We start from the raw sequence: 19,720 nt of genomic DNA, 5'->3' as shown, positions 1-19,720 counted from the left end.
TCTCTAGAACGCTTGCTTGCTCATTCTTACATTGTGGAGCACTCTACAGATTTTTCATGGACAGAAGACCCTCTTAAGTCTCAGTGAGGGAGTGTCTGGATGTGAGTCACAGAAAACCTGGCTCCCAGAACCAAGTCCGGACATATGCAGCCCAGCACGGCTCATCAGCTCGGGATGTCACCAGACACTTTCTGTCCCTCGCGTGTTGCCTCTTTGTCCTCTTGCTTTTCATCTTGTGGTTGCAATATGGCTGCCAGGGCTCTAGCCATCACAACCACATTCAAAAGCAGGAACCAGGGGAGCCTCTGTGAAAAGGCCCGTTGTTTCAAGTGGCTCTCTCCACTGCTCAGCAGCAGCAAAGAAAGCTCGTCCAGAAGATTTCTGGAGAAATCCATCCCATTAGCCAATCTGGCTGCTCTGCTACAAAATAGTCCTTCTTTTTACATCTCTTCTGGTGGGGTTTGGGGAAGGAGAGGCAGGAAACGCAGGACTCAGTTGATTGGAGGTCTTCTCCCACGTTCTTGCACCTGTTTCCATTTTTGTGACGGTTTTTTGCTTGCCAGTACTGTTGCTCTTGCTAGCACAGGCAGCTCCACCTCCTGTTGTTGTCCTCCTCATGGCTTTGTCATACCTCACCTTTCCTTGTCCAGAGGCCGCCCTGCCCAGCCTAACTCCTCCGCAGCAGCACGCTCCAAGCACATACTTCACTCTTTTCCCAGAGCTGTGACCCCCCCACCGTCTGAAGAACACCTTTCGGGTGTGTGGTTGTGACTTTTCAGGGCTTCTTAAAGGCTCATCAGCCATGCTTAGCAGAAAAAACTGTGGACCAAGAGTGCCTTGTGAGTCTCGCCCAGCACCTCGGAGAGAAGAGAGGCCGTGTATACTAAACCAGTGATAAAAAGAGGTCCAGTGGCCTGTCTCCTGGTAATCCCTAAACTAATCCCAGTTACTCAGAGGCCTTTTGATTTATCTCTGTTTTAGTGTCATTACCTCAAATTCTTGAGTGAAAGAAAAGGCAGTCACGCTATCAAAATGAAAACATGCCAGATATGGGAAAACTCCCCAGATGGTGGAAGTTCTACAGGTTCTAGAGGCCCACGTGCCCTTCACAATATCACCTGCGTTCCTTAACGCGCAGAGGCACGCACAGCTGGGGTGGCTGCTGCTCCCCTGCTGGTCCCACACCCTGAAGGCTCACCCCACGTAGTGGCAGCCCTGAGAAAAGTGTTCAGTGTACTTGAGCGTGGCCCCAGAGTGTGTCAAGTACAAGCACAGGTAAGATGGAAAGTTACGGGCATTTGGGATTGAGCGCAAATCTCCAACCAGACCAAATGTGCCTCGTCTCCAGTCCCAAGCTGAGTGATTTGTGGTTATTATAACTCTTCAGAAATGAAGCACAAAACAGCTCTGGCCTATAAAGAGGAGCTACTTCAGCAATAGAATTTCTTTCTATTCTCTTTGTATGTATAGCACAGTGTACAGTATTAGGGATCAGGTTTTGATAATTTTTTGATAATGTTTTAATTTCTTTAAAAGGGCAGTGTTTTAACTCCAAAAGCAAAGGCAACAAAACCAAAAATAAACAAGTGGGACTTGTTTGGATGAGGCTTCTGCACAGCAAAGGAAACCATCAATAAAATGAAAAGGCAGCCTGTGGAATGGGAGAAAGTATTTGCAAATCATATATCTGATAAGGGGTTAATATCCAAACTGTATGAAGAACTCATACAACTCAACAGCAAAAAACAATTTGATTAAAAAAACGGGCAGAAGATCTGAATAGACGTTTTTCCGAAGAAGACATACAGGTGGCCGACAGGTACATGAAAAGATGTTCAACGTCACTAATTATCAGGAAAATGCAAATCAAAACCACAGTATTATCACCTCATACCTGTTAGATGGCTATTATCAAAAAGTCAAAAGATAACAAATGCTGGTGAGGATGTGGAGAAAAGGGAACACTTGTGCATCTTTGCTGGGAGTTTTAATTGGTGCAGCCACTATGGAAAATAGTATGGAGGATCTTCAAAAAGTTAAAAATAAACTACCATATGATCCAGCAATCCCACTTCTCGATATATATCCAAAGGAAGTGAAATAACTATCTTGAAGAGACATCTGCACTCCCATGGTCACTGCAACTTATTCACAACAGCCAAGACATGGAAACAACCTAAGTGCCCATCGAAGGATGAATGCATAAAGGAAATGTGTGTGTGTGTGTGTGTGTGTGTGTATATATATGTGTTATATAGTATGTATATGTATTATATACACACATGTACATACACGTACGGTGGAATATTCTGCTATAAAAGGGCAGTGCATTCATATATTACTTGTGTTATTTAAAAAAATAAAAACATAAACAGAAAAAAATATTGCTGTAAGCAAATTCTTCAAATGGAAAGATTAGCTCCCATTATGTAAACTTGGGGAAATGTTTCTATCTGAATGCCTAAGTGTATACATACTAACAAAATAACCATAGTTAATACTTCCCTGCTAAATGTGAGGTAGGGTACCAAGGGCTTTTTATAAGTTGGAAGTTAATTCTCACCACAGGCCTGTCGGGGAGGCACCATTATTATAATCTTCCTTCTGGAGTGAGAATGCCCACGGAAAGCAGCCCCTCAAGACCACAGCAGGAGTGAGCACCAGAGCCAGGAGCCAGCCCAGGAGGCTGCCTCTTCTCTTCCCTTAGTGTCTGAGCTCACTTGTTCCCAGACAGTTCTCACTTCTTTTTTTCAGCTGCTCTAGGCCAGTTTCTCCCTTTTTCAAAATAGTAACACCATATGAAGATTATAGACTAGATATCTATCATACTCTCATATTAATATAAACTAGGTCTTTGTTAAGATAAAAGTTATTGGCAAGTTTCCATACCTTTCTGCCAAGTTCATTTCAGTTTATGACTCGAGCTTCTTGCTTGTGTAGATCAGTACTTTACCTGCGGGTCACTCTCTCCCCTCCTTCCCTTTATCACACTCGCACTCGCCATTGCCATCTCCTGTCTGGTCTCCATCTCCTTGTAGTCTGCATCCTGCTGCTGCATCCGTCTTCTGCGAGGTCTCTCCTTTACATGTACCTCCATGTTAACTCTGTCTAGAGTATAGTGCGTGTTACACGGTTACCAGTGTGTGACCAGCCCTGCGTTAGACTGATCCCCATCACAAACATCTCTGCCTCTTTTCCGTGAATGTGCTGCTTCCCCCAGCTCTACCGAGCACAACGATGGGCACAAATGCATTTGAGAAATGTGAGTTGAGTAAACGAGTATTTTTTAATAAGCATATATTATTCTTAAAGTAAGGCATCGTGGATTACCTGCACCTGGTTTGAATCAGTGACACATTACCCTCAATGCTCTCTCCTTCCAAGGTGGATAAATCAGAACCTTTCTTGTTTGTCCTTCCCCTCTCTCAGGCTCTGGAGATGCAGGCGTCTCCCCGAAAGGGTATGGTCCATCCATGGCAAGTGATGAAATCTCCAGCCTCCCTTCAGTTTTCCCAGACAGAGAGGGAGCATCCTTTTCTCTGTTGGAATCCCAGGATCAGGAGGATTTGGAGCCCATTAAGAAGAGGATGAAAGGAGGTCAGAGTCTCATGGTTCTGTGTACCCTTCACCCTCTTGTGAGTGCCTTGGGGCCCCAATGGGACTGTCTGATCTGCCCCCGATGGGACCTCATCTTCTGCAAAAGCATGAGGACGTTGTCTCAGGCTGATGCCTGTGGTACTTAAGCATTTTCCAAATGGAAATCTGGGCCTTTTCTTTCCTGTTTGCATCATCGGGATCAAACTGTTTACTATCAGGATATGCTCCTGGTCTGGAAACAATGCATTCTGAATTGCCGCTCTGTCTTGATATGACAACCAATTTTTAAGACTATGTTATCTTTAAGTGATAGTTTGAACTTTCACATTAAAGGTGATTTAGAGAAAAACCTACACTTTAAAAGCCAAAGTTAAAAGATTGTAAAGAATATTTGGGAACGTTGTGGTAGGACAGTAGCTGGTCTGCAGGCCTGAGAGCAGCCTCTGATTGGCATGGTGTGACAGCAAGACTCCAGGAGGGGGGCCTCGGGGGAAGGAAACTAGATATCTGATGTATTGAGTGGAAAATTGAATCGATCGGCTTGGGGAGGGTGTGGAAGGAATCGTCAGTAGGTACACAAAAAGATAAGCAAGTATAAAAATGAAGTGATTTTTAACTCCATCAAAAATGAAAAATTGTATAAGGAAGAAAACTTAACTCCAGTATACTGTTTGTCTCAGCAGTGAATACTTCCTTAAGCATAACAACGTACATACAATATACTGAACCAACAGTTGTGTTACAGTAATATTAGGAAGGGGGTCTGGGGGCAAAATCCTTTTCTGCCTTAATAGATGTCAGGAGATGGTAGCATTCAAGGTCAGAAACACAGAAGAAACAGCTAAAAGACATGAGAGTAGTTTCCTCAGAGGATGGAGGTTGGCGGTGAGGAGAGGCTGGGGCAGTGGTCTGCTCCTTCTGTTTTCTTTTAAATCTTTGACTTTTTAAATTGTGTGCAAGTATTTCTTTAATTGAAAATTAATCTATGATTAGCAACACATGAGCATTATAGGAAAATTAAAAGACGTCAGCAGAAGAAAAGAAAAAAAATGTTAAAGCTCCTGGTGACATCTGAGAGCCCATGCTTCCCAGCGCTTTCCTGTGTGTACATGAATCATGCTGTTTGTTTAAACAAAAATGACTTTATACACAAATACTCTTTGACAACTGGCCCTTATCTCTTAACCATGTATCCTAAATGTGCTTTTTGTCATTAACTATTCTAAAACAAAATTTAAGCATCCTGGAATATGAGGCTGATTTTGGGCCTTCTTAAAAATGCCCTTTAAAGCGCAAACACTTGTGAGAACTTTGTCTTCTGTCCACACGTTAAGACATTCGTAAGACAAAAAGACCGAGCATCTGTTCCTCCTTGTTTGTGACGGTCAGAACATGTCCCTTTCTCTCACAGACGGGGAGCCTGACCCAAACCTGCAGCTGTTGGTCGTGGACCAGTGTAGAGACACCCATGCTGCCCTCGAGGATGTCAGCGCTGTGGCCATGAAGCCAGACAAGATGGAGGAGACGCTCACGTGCATCATCTGCCAGGACCTGCTGCACGACTGTGTGAGGTACACACGCTGCAGCGCGGGGAGCTGGCGGGGAGCGTCACGGGTGACTCGTCCAGTGGAGGGGCTGTGGGCTCTGGAGGAGGAGGCGCAGGTGAAGCAAGCTTCTGGATCATGTTTGGGGTTGAGTCTGCTGAGGTTACCGTTTTCATTTTACTTGGGTGCCAACTAGCCAAACACCTGGCGCCGGTGACTGAGGCTGTAAGAACCCCCAAGACCGACATGGGGATGGCCTTGATTGACAGGGGTCACGTCTAACCGGTGTGGCCCAGTCCACCTCAGACATAGATCAGGTGAACTGAACTGAGTTAAGGAAATGTAACAGTCAGTGTAGAACAAGTGTACCAGAATGAAGATCCCAGGAGTGGCCAGGGGAGCACTGTCTCAGTGCTTTTCTGTGGGAACGTAAGAATTAGAGCCTGTCCGAATTTCAGCTGAAAAGCCAATCTTTCCTATACTCGGTGTCTCCCTTCCTCGTGTTCCTGAACTCACAGTCTGCTCTCTTGTTCCTCCTGGAACACAGAGTGCCTCGTGGCCTCTAGCTTCTTTTAATTAACAGGGACCCAGTTAAAGCAGTTTAGGTGGAATGCCGTGTTTTTGTGCGGGGACCATTTCTCAGGTGGGTTGTGCAAGGCAGGTGGCGTTCCCCATCTGTTAGCCGAGGACACAGACACTGCCTACAGTGGGCACCACATGAGGAGCACGGGCTCGAGGCCCCGCTGAGTCAAGAGGGCTCGGTGAGCAGGGAGTTCGCTTGCTTTTCTGTTTTGTAACCAACCCTCAGCCTGAGCAAGGTCACGTCCTCTTCTGGGGAAAGAGGCAGCGTGACCCGGGGCCTCTACTTCTCATGCTCCAGGCAGGCCGTGCCCCACGTGCCCTGGTGTCTGGGGGCTGCTGCAGCTGGTGGGCAGATACTCTACCCTCGAGTGCCCCGAGGGGGCCTCTGAAGACCTGTCCTTGTGCCCTCAGCCTGCAGCCCTGCATGCACACCTTCTGCGCGGCCTGCTACTCAGGCTGGATGGAGCGCTCTGCCCTGTGCCCCACCTGCCGCTGTCCGGTCGAACGGATCTGTAAAAACCACATCCTCAACAACCTGGTAGAGGCGTACCTTCTCCAGCACCCAGGCAAGTGAGGCAGCCTGCCCGGCACCGGGAGATGGAGGCATGTCTCCCCAGGGGCCCACCACCCAGCAGAGCTGTGTTCTTTGAATTCCAGACAAGAGTCGCAGCGAGGAAGATGTGCGGAGCATGGCCGCCAGGAACAAGATCACTCAAGACATGCTGCAGCCCAAAGTCAGGAGGTCCTTCTCTGATGAGGAAGGGAGTTCGGAGGACCTGCTGGAGCTGTCAGATGTGGACAGTGAGTCCTCGGATGTTAGGTGAGCCTGCGCCTGGCTGGGAGTGGAGGAGGGACCTGGGTGGGCGGCACGAGGTCTGAGTCCGGGTTCTGCACTGAGCAGCCCAGTTCCTGGTGGTCTGGGCTCGCTTCTGATGGTTGGGTGGTGATATCGCCTGCCTTGAGTGTGGCAAGGGTGTGTGGGTGCTAAGGACAGCCACTGGCTCAGGTGACTGTGAGGGTATTCGCTGCCCTGCCTCCTCGGATACCCTTTTTTTTTCCAGGTATACATGGAACATTTATTCTTTTTTTTGTTGCTTATCTGTATCTTTTCCCAGTTTTATTGAGATACAATTGACATAGCACTATGTAGGTTTCAGGTGTACAGCATAATGACTTGACTTACATCCATTGTGAAATGATGACCACGATAGGCGATAATTTTCGGGCTCCTCATCAAGCTCCCTGACTCACTGGCTATGACAAACGTCACGATTATGATTTAACGTGTCCTTGTCCCACGTGAGCACACTTACTCTCTGTAGCTTATCTAGTGGCCATCAAGTCCTGCTGTGTAAGTTGCAGTATTTATCATTTGTCAGGATATTATTACAGAAAAGCCATGGTCACCTGGCTGAGAGGATGCGATTCTGGGAGACCTTAGTTCATCTGCCGTGGAATGCTGATGTTTCCTGACTTGGAAGTGCGGGGTCTGGATTTTGAGTCCAGGCCATGATATTTAAAAAGACAAAAAACAAAACCCCAAAATTTATTATTTGAGTTTCTTTTCACAAAATTTAGCAAGTAATGGTCATGCAAAAAGAAGAAAACCAAAAATCACTTCAGTGTGAACATCTTATTGTATATCCATCTGGCTATTCATACACAGTCATACATACTTTTTTTTAATGAGGTGGAATGTAATGTAAATAAATATTTTTATGAAGATGGAATTACACTGTACGTGTGATTTTGTACTATTTCCAATATTTTGAATTTAGAGACAATGCTGCAGTGCATATCCTGCATTTATAGTTTTTTTACTAATATCTCCAGTTATTTCATGGAGATAAGTAGATGGAAGTGGAACGGTCAGGTCAGAGTCTGACCGGAGTCTGAAGCCTTGCTGGACTTGTGACTTCTGTGTCATCAGATGCCCCTCAGAAAGGTCCTAGTTGGCATTCAGGGGTGTGTGGAGGGGTTTCAGTAATTCCTGCCGACACGCGGCGTAACAGGAGAGGAAGGTCATCTTGTTCCCATTTACGTGATGTTTTTCTGACGAATGAGGCTGAGCATCTTCACTGTTTTTGCTTTTTCTCGTCAGGTCTTACCTGTTCTTCCCTCCCTGGTTCCTGCTGTTGGCAGCAGGCCCGGGAAGGTGTTCTCTGACTGAGATGAGGGGAGGACACTGTGTTTGTCTTTCCTGTGGATTGTTTTTTTGCCATTGGCAGTGTTTGATAGCTCAGCTGAAGTGCATAAGACTAGGTGTGGTGCAGGGCTTCTGCCGCCAGTTGGAAAGCTCCCTGAGGACAGCAGCATTCAACCGTGGCTCGGGCTCTGACTCTAACAAAGGGAAGGATGTGCAGACATTTCCTGGGTGCCCAGGGTGACAGTCTTGAGTGCCCCGGGCAAGCTAAGTGCGCCTCTGGACATGGTTCACAGCTTGCCCAGCATTGAACCTCCGAGAGCACGTCCTGCCCAGTGTAGGGGCTAAGTGGCTGTGCTGCCCCAGGGGATGGCGTCCCGAAGTGAAGGGCAGTCAGGAGATGTCTCAGGACCCCAGGAACAGCTGAAGGGTGTGAGGGCTCTGGAAACCCTAGGGAAGAGGGGAGCCGGGACGTGGCAGGGAGGAGAGCCCTCTGCCTGCTGCTGTTCCAGGGTGAGCAGTGATGGGGTGCTAGGCGGGGATGTGCTGTCCTTCCCCTTTGCACCCACTGGGCAGCAGCAGCTGGTGCAGAGCTGAGGTGTGAGAAGGGGCCGCCCTGCTTGGGGATCTGGGTCTGCTCTCATCGGGACTGGGGCATCCTCGCCACCACCCACACCCGTGAGACCAGGTGTCCCCCGACTCCTGCACACTCCAGGTCTGCCTTTGCTTTCCCTGCAGCCAGCCATACGTTGTGTGCCGACAATGCCCTGAGTACCGGAGGCAAGCGGGGCAGCCCCTTCCCTGCCCAGAGCCCGGCAGTGAGCCAGGGGCACCGCAGGCCCTGGGGGACACACCGTCAACATCTGCCAGCGTCACGACAGGTGAGACAGCCGCGCCTTCCGTGCTGTTGCTCTGCTGTGACCATTCGGGATGCCGGCTGCCATTTCTGCTGGCCTCTCTGGCTCCTCCCTGCTCTGCTGTCCTGCCTCAGGTAGTCCCCCCACCTCTTGTAGCTTGTTACTTCTCATAATCTGTTTTGGGCTAAAAAACAGATAATTAACTTGATCACTTTTGGGCGTCCGCTCCTGGACACCCCTGGGGATTCAGTCCTGATTCTAACACTTGGCCCCCCCAGCCCTCTGCTTCAGGCAGTTGGCATCACCAGGGGTGCTTGCCAAAGCCAAAACCACCATCACACATGGGCGCTCAGATGAAAGACTGGCCTCTTTCCTGCGACGGGTCATGGTGTTCCCAGAACTGTGAGCTCTGTCACTGCCCTTTTCCAATGGGTGAGTCCTCAGTGCCATCAAGACAGGGAGAGTGGACATGTGCAATCTGTGTTTTCAGCCCTGGCCATTCTGTGGTTTGTGGCCCCACAAGGGCCTGGCCTCTTAGCCACTGTCTGCTTGAGCCTGTCACAAGGCCACTGACCCAGGACTGTGACCCAGAGCCACGTTCTTTACCATCTGCCATGACGCCGTGCCACGGCTCTCTAGGTGGCTTCCTGTAAGCCCCATGGATGGGGCTGGGCAGTGCAGCACTTGGCCAGCTCCTGACTCTGCCACTCACCAGGCAGGCTGTGTCGTGTGCAGGGTGCAGATGAAAGTCCCCATTGGGACGGGGCCTGTAGCAACTGTGCGTGCATAGACAGAGCCTACCGGGTGGTCAGTGTGTCCAGGGGCCGGGCCACGTGGACACAGCTCCTGGGGCGGGGTCAGCCAGTCTTACCCTCCAGGCCTGTCACGTATTTATTTGGAGGAGGCTGAGATTAAATATGGTACTTGCTTTATTGTTTTATGGTGTGTGCTTTATGGCCTGCCCTTAATTAATAGGAAATGGTAGAAAACTTTTAAGTAATCTTTGAAATCTTGATACAACTACCAAACTGGAAGATAACTCTGGCTATTTTTCAGTCTGTTTAAACTCCTTAGTTTAAATGGTAGGCTGTGATTTGGCATTTAGGAGAATAGGACTGAGTTCTTTCTGGGTTTTCTCGTAGGTCTGTCTCTCCTCGTGTGTACTTTGTAGCTGCCCTCTAGATGTGGGTCTAATCTGCTCTTTCTGCCTGTGTCCTGACATGTGCCGCCTAAACACCCTGGCTGTTCCACAGCCCAGGATTACGTGTGTGCCCTGCAAGGAAGCCACGCCATATGTACCTGCTGCTTCCAGCCCATGCCCGACCGAAGGGCGGAGCGCGAGCAGAACCCCCGCATCGCCCCCCAGCAGTGTAAGTCAGGGTGTGGGTGCACGCTGCCTGCCTGAGCAACCTCCCCGCCACGGTGCCTCTCCTGTATGTCCTTCCAGGCTCAGGTTTCAGTGTTGTTGACTTTTGTGTATGGTTTGAAGTGAGGGTGCAGGTCTGGTCTTTCATCCACATAATCAGTTGTCCCTGCGTGATCGTATGGAATAATCCATCTTTTTCCACCAATTGATAACGCTGCCCCCGTCACACACCGAGTTTCCATAATGGGTGGTTCTCCTTCTGAAGTCCACTTCTGACATCTGTCCCATCAGGGCCACAGTAGTTCTGTGTGTCACTCTTAAATCTAAATGGATGGAATATGATGCTGTGGTTCACAGTTCTTGGATTACTATTGGAATCGAGCCTGTCATTTACTTAATGCTTATTTGAATTTCTTCCTCCCTGAAATGCCTGCCTGGTGGCTGTGCTCTGTGTCCACAGGTGCTGTCTGCCTGCAGCCCTTCTGCCACCTGTACTGGGGCTGTGCCCGGACTGGCTGCCTCGGCTGCCTGGCCCCGTTCTGTGGTAATGCTGGCTCTTCAGCAGACTCACTTCGGCCTTTGCATGTTTTCTTGCTGCAGTTGAGGGTGGTGACGGGGTGGGATGGCCTGCAGTGTGCCCGAGAAGTGGGAGGCCACTGTTGGTCACCACAAATTAACTACCTTTTCCTGACTTTTCATTCTGCATATGTTTGCCATGTAGAAATGTCAGTCCCTGTTAGCTCAAAACCAAGCAATAACAGAGCACTTGGGGGACGCTGAATTCAAAATGAGGAGGGGTTATTTATGCACAAGGAACACCACCACTAAAAACACACAGTCTGGCTCAGTGTTCAGACTTCACAATGACAGACCAGGCGCTGAGGCAACTTGGAGAGCTATCTGTTTCAGGAGGGAGTGGAACAGAAGTCATTTTACTTGTTCTCTGTTTAAAGTAGTATTTTAGGGGGCTGGCCCAGTGGTGCAGTGGTTAACTTCAGCGCGCTCTGTTTTCAGTGCCCTGGGGTTCGCAGGTTTAGAACTTGGGCACAGACCTATACCACTCATCAAGCCATGCTATGGGGGCATCCCATATACAAAATAGAGGAAGATTGGCAGAGATGTTAGCTCAGGGCCACTCTTCCTTAAGCAAAAAGAGGAAGATTGGCAACAGGTGTTAGCTCAGGGCCTCTCTTCCTTACCAAAAAAAAAAAAACGTAGTATTTTCTCATGGAACTTTTTATTCTCTTTAGACTCTATAATGAAGGAAATTTAGTTATCTTAACTGTTGGATGAACGATGCTTTCATCAAGTGTATAAAACAGATAACATTGCTTTCTCCATCCCGACAGAACTCAACCTGGGCGACAGGTGTCTGGACGGGGTGCTGAGCAACAACAACTATGAGTCGGACATCCTGAAGGTACCAGGCTTCTCGTGCAGATGTGGGTTAGGCACAGGCCAGGAGGAGGCTCCCCAGAACTCCTCAGTTCCCCCAATGACTCTCTGCATTTTCTGACTATCGCTGCCAGAGTTTCTGCACGCCATTGGTGTATGTCTGTTTTTCCCCATATTCCAAAAATAGGTACTTCCTTTATGCCCATCATGCCATGAATCCACAGGAATTGCTTCCCACAGCTCCAACTCCTGCTTGCCCCATGCAGAGGGTTTCTGGGGCCGGGGCAAGGGGCAGGCCAGCCCTTGGGTGGAACCAGGGCCTTCTCTCTGGCTGTCTTCCTTTCTGGCCATTTTCCATTCCATGTTTCAGGAAACTAGCCCGGCTCCTGGAATTTCAGTGTTTAATATGCACATCAGTCTCTTGCCAAGAATCTTCCTTCACCCCATTTATGTGCCACATTACACACACAAGACGGAGGGTCTTTTCGCCTGCGTGGCATACTCCTCAACACTACTGTACTCTGGTTAGATGTCCACATGGCACTTCTTGTAGGTTTGCACAAAAGGAGCCAAGCAGCTTCGTGTGTCTGAAGGGCAGAGCTTGAGTCCAGACCCTCGGCTTCCTTGTCATGTGGTCATGGGCCTGTTGCTGCACTGTGGCCGCTGCGGCCAAGATTGGATATCTCACCACTCCTATGCTAGGAATGTCTTTGCAGAATTTTAGAGAGAATGTGGTAACTCTTACACTCAAGATTCTAAAGCTAGCCTGCCTTTTGAGGCTGCAAAGAAGCATCTGGGACAAGAATCGTTGTGTGTACTAGTTTGTGAATGTGGTGCCATGTCAGTCCTGGGCATCCTGGTCCACATGCCTCTTCAAGCATCCTGGTCCATGGGGCTGTCTCGGCCGCCCTGGTCCTTGGGCTGTCCCGGGCATCCTGGTCCATGAGGCTGTGCCGGATGTCACGGTCTACAAGGCTGTCCTGGCCGTCCTGGACCATGGGCTGTCTTGGGTGTCCTAAGCCATGGTCTTCGAAGAAGGCCCCCCACAATTGCACGCATTGCACGCCCTGGGCTGCCCTCTGCAAATGCCTGCCACGTTCAGGTTGGCTATGCTTTGGCTTCACCCACCCTCAAGGGCCTTTTATGGAATGTTTACCCCTCTTATCATTGTCTTGTCTTGACATTTTCTATGTCTGACATATATCTTGTCATAGTGTTTCTTTCTCCAAGCTAGTATTTCTTCTATCGCTCTTGTTTCCCCATCGCAGAATTACTTGGCAACCAGGGGTTTGACGTGGAAGAACATGCTGACTGAAAGTCTCGTGGCTCTGCAGAGGGGAGTGTTTTTACTGTCTGGTGAGCTGCATTGCACTTGCTTTCCCCCTCTGGGATGGTGGTGCGTTTCCAAGGGTGCCTTTGCCTCCTATAACACAGTAAAACCTGCCAGGCCACGCCTTGGCAGTACCACCTATCTGCTTTCCCACATTCACAACTTCAACCTCTGCCCACCCTGGCAGAGACAGACAGAACAGTCCTCATCCTTTTGGAATTTTTTTAAAAGTTGGGTTTGAGCCCACATGACATATTCCAGGATCTTTTCTCCACAGGGGAGGGAGAGGGCACATCTGGAGAGACCTTGGCTCCACCGCTTCTCAGCGTTGAGATCTTGGGCCTGGTGTTCCCAAACCCTCAGGGTCCCCATTGGCCTGTTGCTCCGTGTGTTGGTGACTTGGTGAAGGCTCACCTGCTCTCCCAGGGACACCCAGTGTGTTGTGACATGTGATTTTTGTCACAGTGGGAGGCTGCAGAAAAACCAGCAAGTGACTTTTTTTCTAAGACATAAATTATTATGAAAGACGTGAGAGGTTTGCTGGGAATCCTTCCAAGGTGTTTCTGTCTCATGGACACGTCCCATTGAGTGTCTTAGGCGCTGGGGCAGCTCTGTGGGGTTGCCCAAATCTGTCAGCTGGGTCTTAACTCGTTTTGCTTTTTAATGGCTCACTGTTTTTATAAGAATGAGATGGCTCACAAAGAAAATGCGAGTGGTACAGGGAAGTATGATGGATAAAGTAAAAACCATCGGAAATCCCAGCACCTAAAGATAAACCCATGATGATGTTTTCATGACCACCCTTCTAAGCACATACACTCCTGTGTGTACATAATGTTCATGAGTGAAATCCTACCATATATGCTGTTTTATAACCTACAGTTCACTCAACAATGTATCTGGGCCCGTTTCTGTGTCAATAAAAGTCTATACCTTGATTTTAATTGTTTAGTACTCTAACATCAGTTTATTCAGCCAATTCACTAGTGAAGGATATTTAAGTTACTTCCAGCTTTTCATTATGTGAGACAACACTGCACCTGTTGAGCTGCAGCATTGTAGATTTGAAAAATTGTCCCCTTAGAGTAAATAAATAGGGTTGTTGGACAGTGGTACACACAGTTGAGACTTTGTCATGGGAACAGTCCTCCCCAAGGATATGCCTCATGGTGTGAGGGCCAGCATCCCGCTGAGCCCATCAGCCCTGCATTTGCCTTTTAGGTCTTGTAAATATGAACAAGGCAGGGCTGGCCCCATGGCCTAGCGGTTAAGTATGCGCACTCCACTACTGGCAGCTGGGTTCGGATCCCGGGTGCGCACCGATGCACCACTTCTCCAGCCGTGCTGAGGCCGCGTCCCACATACAGCAACTAGAAGGATGTGCAGCTATGACATACAACTATCTACTGGGGCTTTGGGGGAAAAAAGGAGGAGGACGGGCAATAGATGTTAGCTCAGAGCCGGTCTTCCTCAGCAAAAACAAAAGAGGAGGATTGGCATGGATGTTAGCTCAGGGCTGATCTTCGTCACAAAAACAAAAAATGAAAGAGGCAAACAGTGTATATATAGCATTGTTTTATCTGCCCATGTTTGATTATTAACAAAATTGAAGATCTTGTTGTTTTATGGGTCATTTGCTTGTCTGTGACCCTGGCCTATATTTATATTAGGGTTTTTAGATTTGAGGGGATGGATTTGGATGGTATCTTGGTTAATTAAGGGTACAACACTTGTCATTTGTGTTGCAAATACATTTTCCACCAGTTCATTAGTAGTTCACTTTTGTTGTATGTGTCCCATTGTGATGCTTAAATTGTAGGCAGTTAATTTTACAAATCCCTTCCTATGTGCCATGTAGTTTTCGTGACATACTTAGAAATAGCTCAAGAGAAAAATAATATTCATCCTTCTAAGTACTTTTGTTTTTTTATGCAGGTTCTTTTTTTTTTTTTTTTAATTTTATTTATTTATTTTTTTCCCCCAAAGCCCCAGTAGATAGTTGTATGTCATAGATGCACATCCTTCTAGTTGCTGTACGTGAGACGCGGCCTCAGCATGGCTGGAGAAGCAGTGCTTCGGTGTGCGCCCAGGATCCGAACCTGGGCCGCCAGCAGTGGAGCGTGTACACTTAACTGCTAAGCCACGGGGCCGGCCCCTTAGTACTTTTTTTGACTTTTAAAAATATTTGAATTTTTTTATCCAAGTGGAATTATTTTGCTGTAAGGAAATAAATTGGTATCTCGATTGGTTTTGTTCTTGTTTTTCAAACATCTAGCCCATTGTGTCTTGCCCATTTATGAATCAATACGTTAGTTTCCCACTAGTTTGCTAGGCCATGTCTGTCCTGCCGTGCTGGAAACATGAGGTTGCCTGATGACTGCCTGTGCCCCTGTGTGCTCCTTCCAGATTACAGGATCACCGGGAACACCGTGCTGTGTTACTGCTGCGGCCTGCGCAGCTTCCGAGAGCTGACCTACCAGTATCGGCAGAACATTCCTGCTTCCGAGTTGCCAGGTAAGGTCCCCCCCAACTCGATGCTGTTTGGATTGGCTTCTACGCTCCTTCCTATTAGATAGTCAGTCTGTTTGGGCCTTTGCTCTGTGTCTACGTCATCGAGGAGACAGCTGGGCAGATAGCCTGCACGAGGGCTGCCCTTATTTCAGGGCCATTGTCTGATGTTAGCTCAGCTCTGGGCCTGTCTGCCGTGACACGAGTTTCTAAAACAAGATGCACAAGAACATCCTATAGACAACTGGAGTCATCTTACTTCTAAACTAGTTTTTATTTAAACATTTTTTTCCTTTTCTGAAATCTTGGGACAGTCCAAGGAAACTAGATATAAAGTGTGACAAAATGCCATGCACTTCAGCTAGTTTCGTTCTGGGTCTCTACTTAAATTCACTGAGCTGAGTGTGTAAGTGTGATATATGTATTACACATATGTAATTTTTTCTCTTCCTAGTGGCTGTAACGTCCCGTCCTGATTGCTACTGGGGCCGCAACTGCCGCACCCAGGTGAAGGCCCACCACGCAATGTGAGTGAGTCGTGCCCTGACGGGTGGGGGCAGGACTGTCAGTGAGGGTCCTGACGCTGGGAGAGGGAGCAGAAGTAGTCCTGCAGTAATCAGTCCCTCCTTTTCCTAACAGGAAAGTGATTTTTTAAGTGTTTTGGCCAAGTTGATATCTCAGCTTTTAGGGATGTCCATGAACTAGTCAACGATCTACTGATAAACATACTAATTTAGCCGTTATGCATCTATAAAGTCACATGGTGTATAGAATAGCATTATCATTTAGAAATTCTGCTCTTCTGTTATCTCATTTCATGAAACATTTGCACGCAAATGTTTGCCTCTGTCTTGCACCTCCGTGTCTCCAGAGCATAGCCAGTCATTCCCAGCCGACGCATTCGAGGTTTAGCACTTTCCGAATCAGTGGCTGCAGTCAATGAGAACTTCCTTCCGGAGCCATGGGCCCCGTGCACGTGCCGCTGTGCACCGGGTCTGTGTTTAGTGCTGTGAATGAGTGTCTGTGATCACTCTAACTGGGTCACTCTCACTGGGTGTTTCCCACAGGGTCTTTAAAGGCCGCTTCATGGTGACATCCACATTGCGACGTCAGGTTGTCTGCTGGAGTAAGCTCATCTCCGCTTTTAAACCATAGGTGAAGTGATCGTATAAATCAGTCTCTTGGATTGATGCTGTTTGAAGCTACTCTAATCCTCAAACAGTCATTTGTCGTTTAAATTAAAGTAACTGAGAGGATGCCCTTAGTGCAAGAGGCATGGTGAGGAGTCAGGAAAAGGCCGCTCCTTCCAAGGAGTGAGTCTGTGGAATAAAAACCCTGCTTTGTATCTGAGCATAAACAGTGGTGGGAGAGACAATTGTATTATTATAAGATAAGAGATTTTACCAGTAACTGGCTAATCTTTCTTAATAAAAACATGGGTAACGCTAGCAGAGGCATACCTGTCTTCCTCCAGGGATGCGCTGCTCTTCGTGGAGAGGTGGGTGGCAGTGCTGTCACCCAGTGGGCATGTCCATCAGCCCTGTGGAGCGGTTCATGGCACCAGGAGGGTGCTGAGAAGGCGCAGCTTTAAGTCTTCTCTAAGAAAATTACCTAAGATGTTCAGCTTTTATTTTAAATTTTAAAAGGAAAAAAGAAGGCTGCCTTTGGGGGTTAGTTTCTTTGATGGTATTAAAAATATGCCTCTGTGAGCCCCCACGTGTGCACACAGTTGATTTCTCATGTCGTTCTTTCAGGATGCAATTTCAGAATTGGTTTATTTGAATGCTTCTCTGATGCCCTCTTGTGTAATTTGACTCTTTTCTCCCTGCAGGAAATTCAATCATATCTGTGAACAGACAAGGTTCAAGAACTAACGTCCAGGGAGGCACCGAGACGGCTTGGGAGTGTCAGGGGTCAATGACAGCGTGATTCGGAAAATACCGAATATAAACATTTTAAGGGCATTTCCCAGTCCCCCTCAGGGGACACTGGGGTCTCTGTGTCCTGCACTCTAGTGTGACTTTCTTTTGTGGGACAAGACTCTCTTAGTGAGACCCCCAGCAGTCTGGGTGGCACAACCTGTCCTCTGAGCCCTGGGCTGCTTGGAGCGCCTCGGCCGAAAGAACAGCCGACAGCTGTCCCCTCCTGTTGAGATGATGAGGTGCAGGTTTGCTCTTTGTCCCTTTCCCACAACTGTGGTTAAAACGGATGTCTCTCTTCAAGAAAATCTTCGTGGGAAGAAAAGGAAACTTTGTCAGAAACATTCTCTTGTTTAGGAAAAGGGAGCAACAGTTCAAGCCCAGGCTGTGCAGAGTGCCATGCCTCGGGAAAGCCACAGCATCTCGTATGTTTTTATTCTAATAGGTTTGGTGCTTATCTTCTAATAAGATTTAAATATCACAGACTGTAGCACAAATAATATAATTTATAATTTGCAAATTGACTAAAATTGGGGATAGTATGGTTTTTGAAAGGATATATGTTTCTGTTTATTAAAAAGAAGTCATCAGATGTCCAGACTGCTAACCGTAGACCCCCGACATTAAGAGTGCGGCCCCCTCCCAGGCAGGCGATAAGTTGGGTCGCTGCCATCCTGAGCCTGCCGTGGAGCAAAGCGTTGGTCCCTGCTGCAGGCCCTGCCGAGCTGTCCATGTTCTTTATTCTTCCACGTGAGGCCGTGGGCCGTGCACAGGCCAAGGTGTAGGGGCACAGGTTGGCCCTGGTGGCACCCCCCCACCAGCAGCCCCTTCCTGTGGAGATCGCGAGGGGCCTTTGCTTCTGCTAGTCCTTGCCTTTTCCTCCTGCGTTGGGGTTGCCGTGTCATCTGGAATAATACTTGAAATTTTGTTCTTTGTAAAAAAAGAAAAAAGTTTTTTATCTTTTGTTGAAATCACCTGTTATGTTTGTTTGCAAAACTGTAACTTTTTGCTTCTTCTCAGGAATAGGATTTTCAGCTATTGAATTGCTCTTGATACAGACTCTGAGAAGCAGCACTCTGTTTGCGGAAGAAGCTCCTTCCTGCGTCCTAATAAACAAGCCGTGTCTGTTTCTCTCCCCGGAGTGTGTGTGTGTATGTGGGGGGGTGCTGCAGTGTGCTTCTTCCCGTCACAGTGCGACAGGCTACAGACGGCACTAGTTACCTACTTACTGCCAGCCAGAGGCCACCTGGCAGGTCAGCCGCGTTGGGTGAGTGGGCCCTGCAGGCAGACATGACTCGGGGTCGGGGCCCAGGTCTGAGCACTGGGGAAAGGCACGGGGTCTTGGATCCGCCAGCCCCAAGGGAGCCACAGCCTGTTGGTCATATTGAAGCCTCGGCTCTGTGTGTAAGGCCTGGGCTCCGCACCTCAGGACGTGGGCTCATCACCCCCTTCACTCCCTCCTCCTCCCTCTCCCGAAAAGTAAGAACAAAGTCTCAGCCCCTTAGAGGATATACCAGCTTTTTTTGCCTAGGTTTAAACAGAACATGCGACTTTCCTGAGGCTGCACTGGATCTGTCAGTGAAGGTAAGGGCACACACCCCATCAGACTCCAGGTCCATGGTGCGGGACTGACTCCGCTGGAGCCTGGGCGCTCCATTTCTGATGAGCACACGGGGACAGAACAGAGCTGGTTGGCTTTAACCAGCGCGAGGAGCCTTGGGACCAGGGTGGTTGTTCTCCAGGTGATGACGATGAGCTGTTCTACAGGGCTGGATGAGTGTGCTCTCACGACTTTCTGTACTTCCTGTTCCTCAACACCCTCCTACCCCACAGCCAGGCCACGGTTGGGTTGGAGCCCTGCCGTGTGCAACTGTCCTGGTGGCACAGGCTCTCTTGGGGTGTGTGGCCAGCTCCTGCAGAGGGAGACACCCACCTGCTTGTCTGGGCCCAGCCCCAGAGCAGGCCCAGCTGGGTCTCCACTGCTTGCTTCCCACCCCCCACGTTGTCCTACAGCCTTGCTCACCCTGTCCCTCCTGTGCTCCTAGTGCCCCCATCAGAAGAGGTGCCAGCCCCGCCCACACCTCCCATCTGCCGTGCACCCTCCAAGGGGCTGTGCACTAGGTCTTCCTGGCCTGCTGGTCTGAGCTCCGAGGTGAGCGGTTGATCCCGTGGAAGCCTCACTGGGCCAGCATCTGTCAGGGCTCCGAGTGCAACCAGGCACGCAGCAAGTCATCTGGAATGCCTCGGAGCTAACAGGATCAGATCACAGCTCAGATCTGAGAGCAGGAGGGGGGCATTGTGGATTTTGCCGCAGTGAAGTGCCCAGACCGGGAGAGGAGGTGGACTCTGAGCCGGGCCTCTCCCAGCGGGGGCCCTCATGCAGTGAAGAGGCCCAGAGTGGCAGGGTTCTGAATCAGTTAGGATTGCCGCTGCAGTGGACACTAGCAGCCCTGCACTAGGAAACTAACCTCTCTGGAGG

General features: G+C 48.8%; 1 protein-coding gene across 3 annotated transcripts in view; it reads left to right on the top strand.

Annotated features, from left to right (window-relative positions):
- Positions 1–18,374, top strand: part of CHFR (checkpoint with forkhead and ring finger domains) — a 28,160-nt gene extending 9,786 nt beyond the window's left edge. For all 3 annotated transcript variants that reach the window (XM_004430088.3, XM_087423534.1, XM_087423535.1), the window contains 12 exons: positions 3,430–3,597; positions 5,009–5,168; positions 6,135–6,289; positions 6,381–6,543; positions 8,605–8,747; positions 9,977–10,093; positions 10,550–10,633; positions 11,439–11,509; positions 12,753–12,840; positions 15,221–15,328; positions 15,777–15,849; positions 17,154–18,374. In XM_004430088.3, the coding sequence (XP_004430145.1) occupies positions 3,430–3,597; positions 5,009–5,168; positions 6,135–6,289; positions 6,381–6,543; positions 8,605–8,747; positions 9,977–10,093; positions 10,550–10,633; positions 11,439–11,509; positions 12,753–12,840; positions 15,221–15,328; positions 15,777–15,849; positions 17,154–17,196 (1,373 nt within the window). In that variant the 3' untranslated portion in view covers positions 17,197–18,374. The remainder of the gene's footprint in view (positions 1–3,429; positions 3,598–5,008; positions 5,169–6,134; positions 6,290–6,380; positions 6,544–8,604; positions 8,748–9,976; positions 10,094–10,549; positions 10,634–11,438; positions 11,510–12,752; positions 12,841–15,220; positions 15,329–15,776; positions 15,850–17,153) is intronic.
- The last annotated feature ends 1,346 nt before the right edge of the window (positions 18,375–19,720 follow it).

This window comes from Ceratotherium simum, chromosome 35 (assembly GCF_057802395.1).
Source record: "Ceratotherium simum simum isolate JZ-2026a chromosome 35, ASM5780239v1, whole genome shotgun sequence".
NCBI lineage: Eukaryota > Metazoa > Chordata > Mammalia > Perissodactyla > Rhinocerotidae > Ceratotherium > Ceratotherium simum.
Note: the sequence above shows the minus strand (reverse complement) of the source record. Positions and strands in the feature narration are given on the sequence as shown.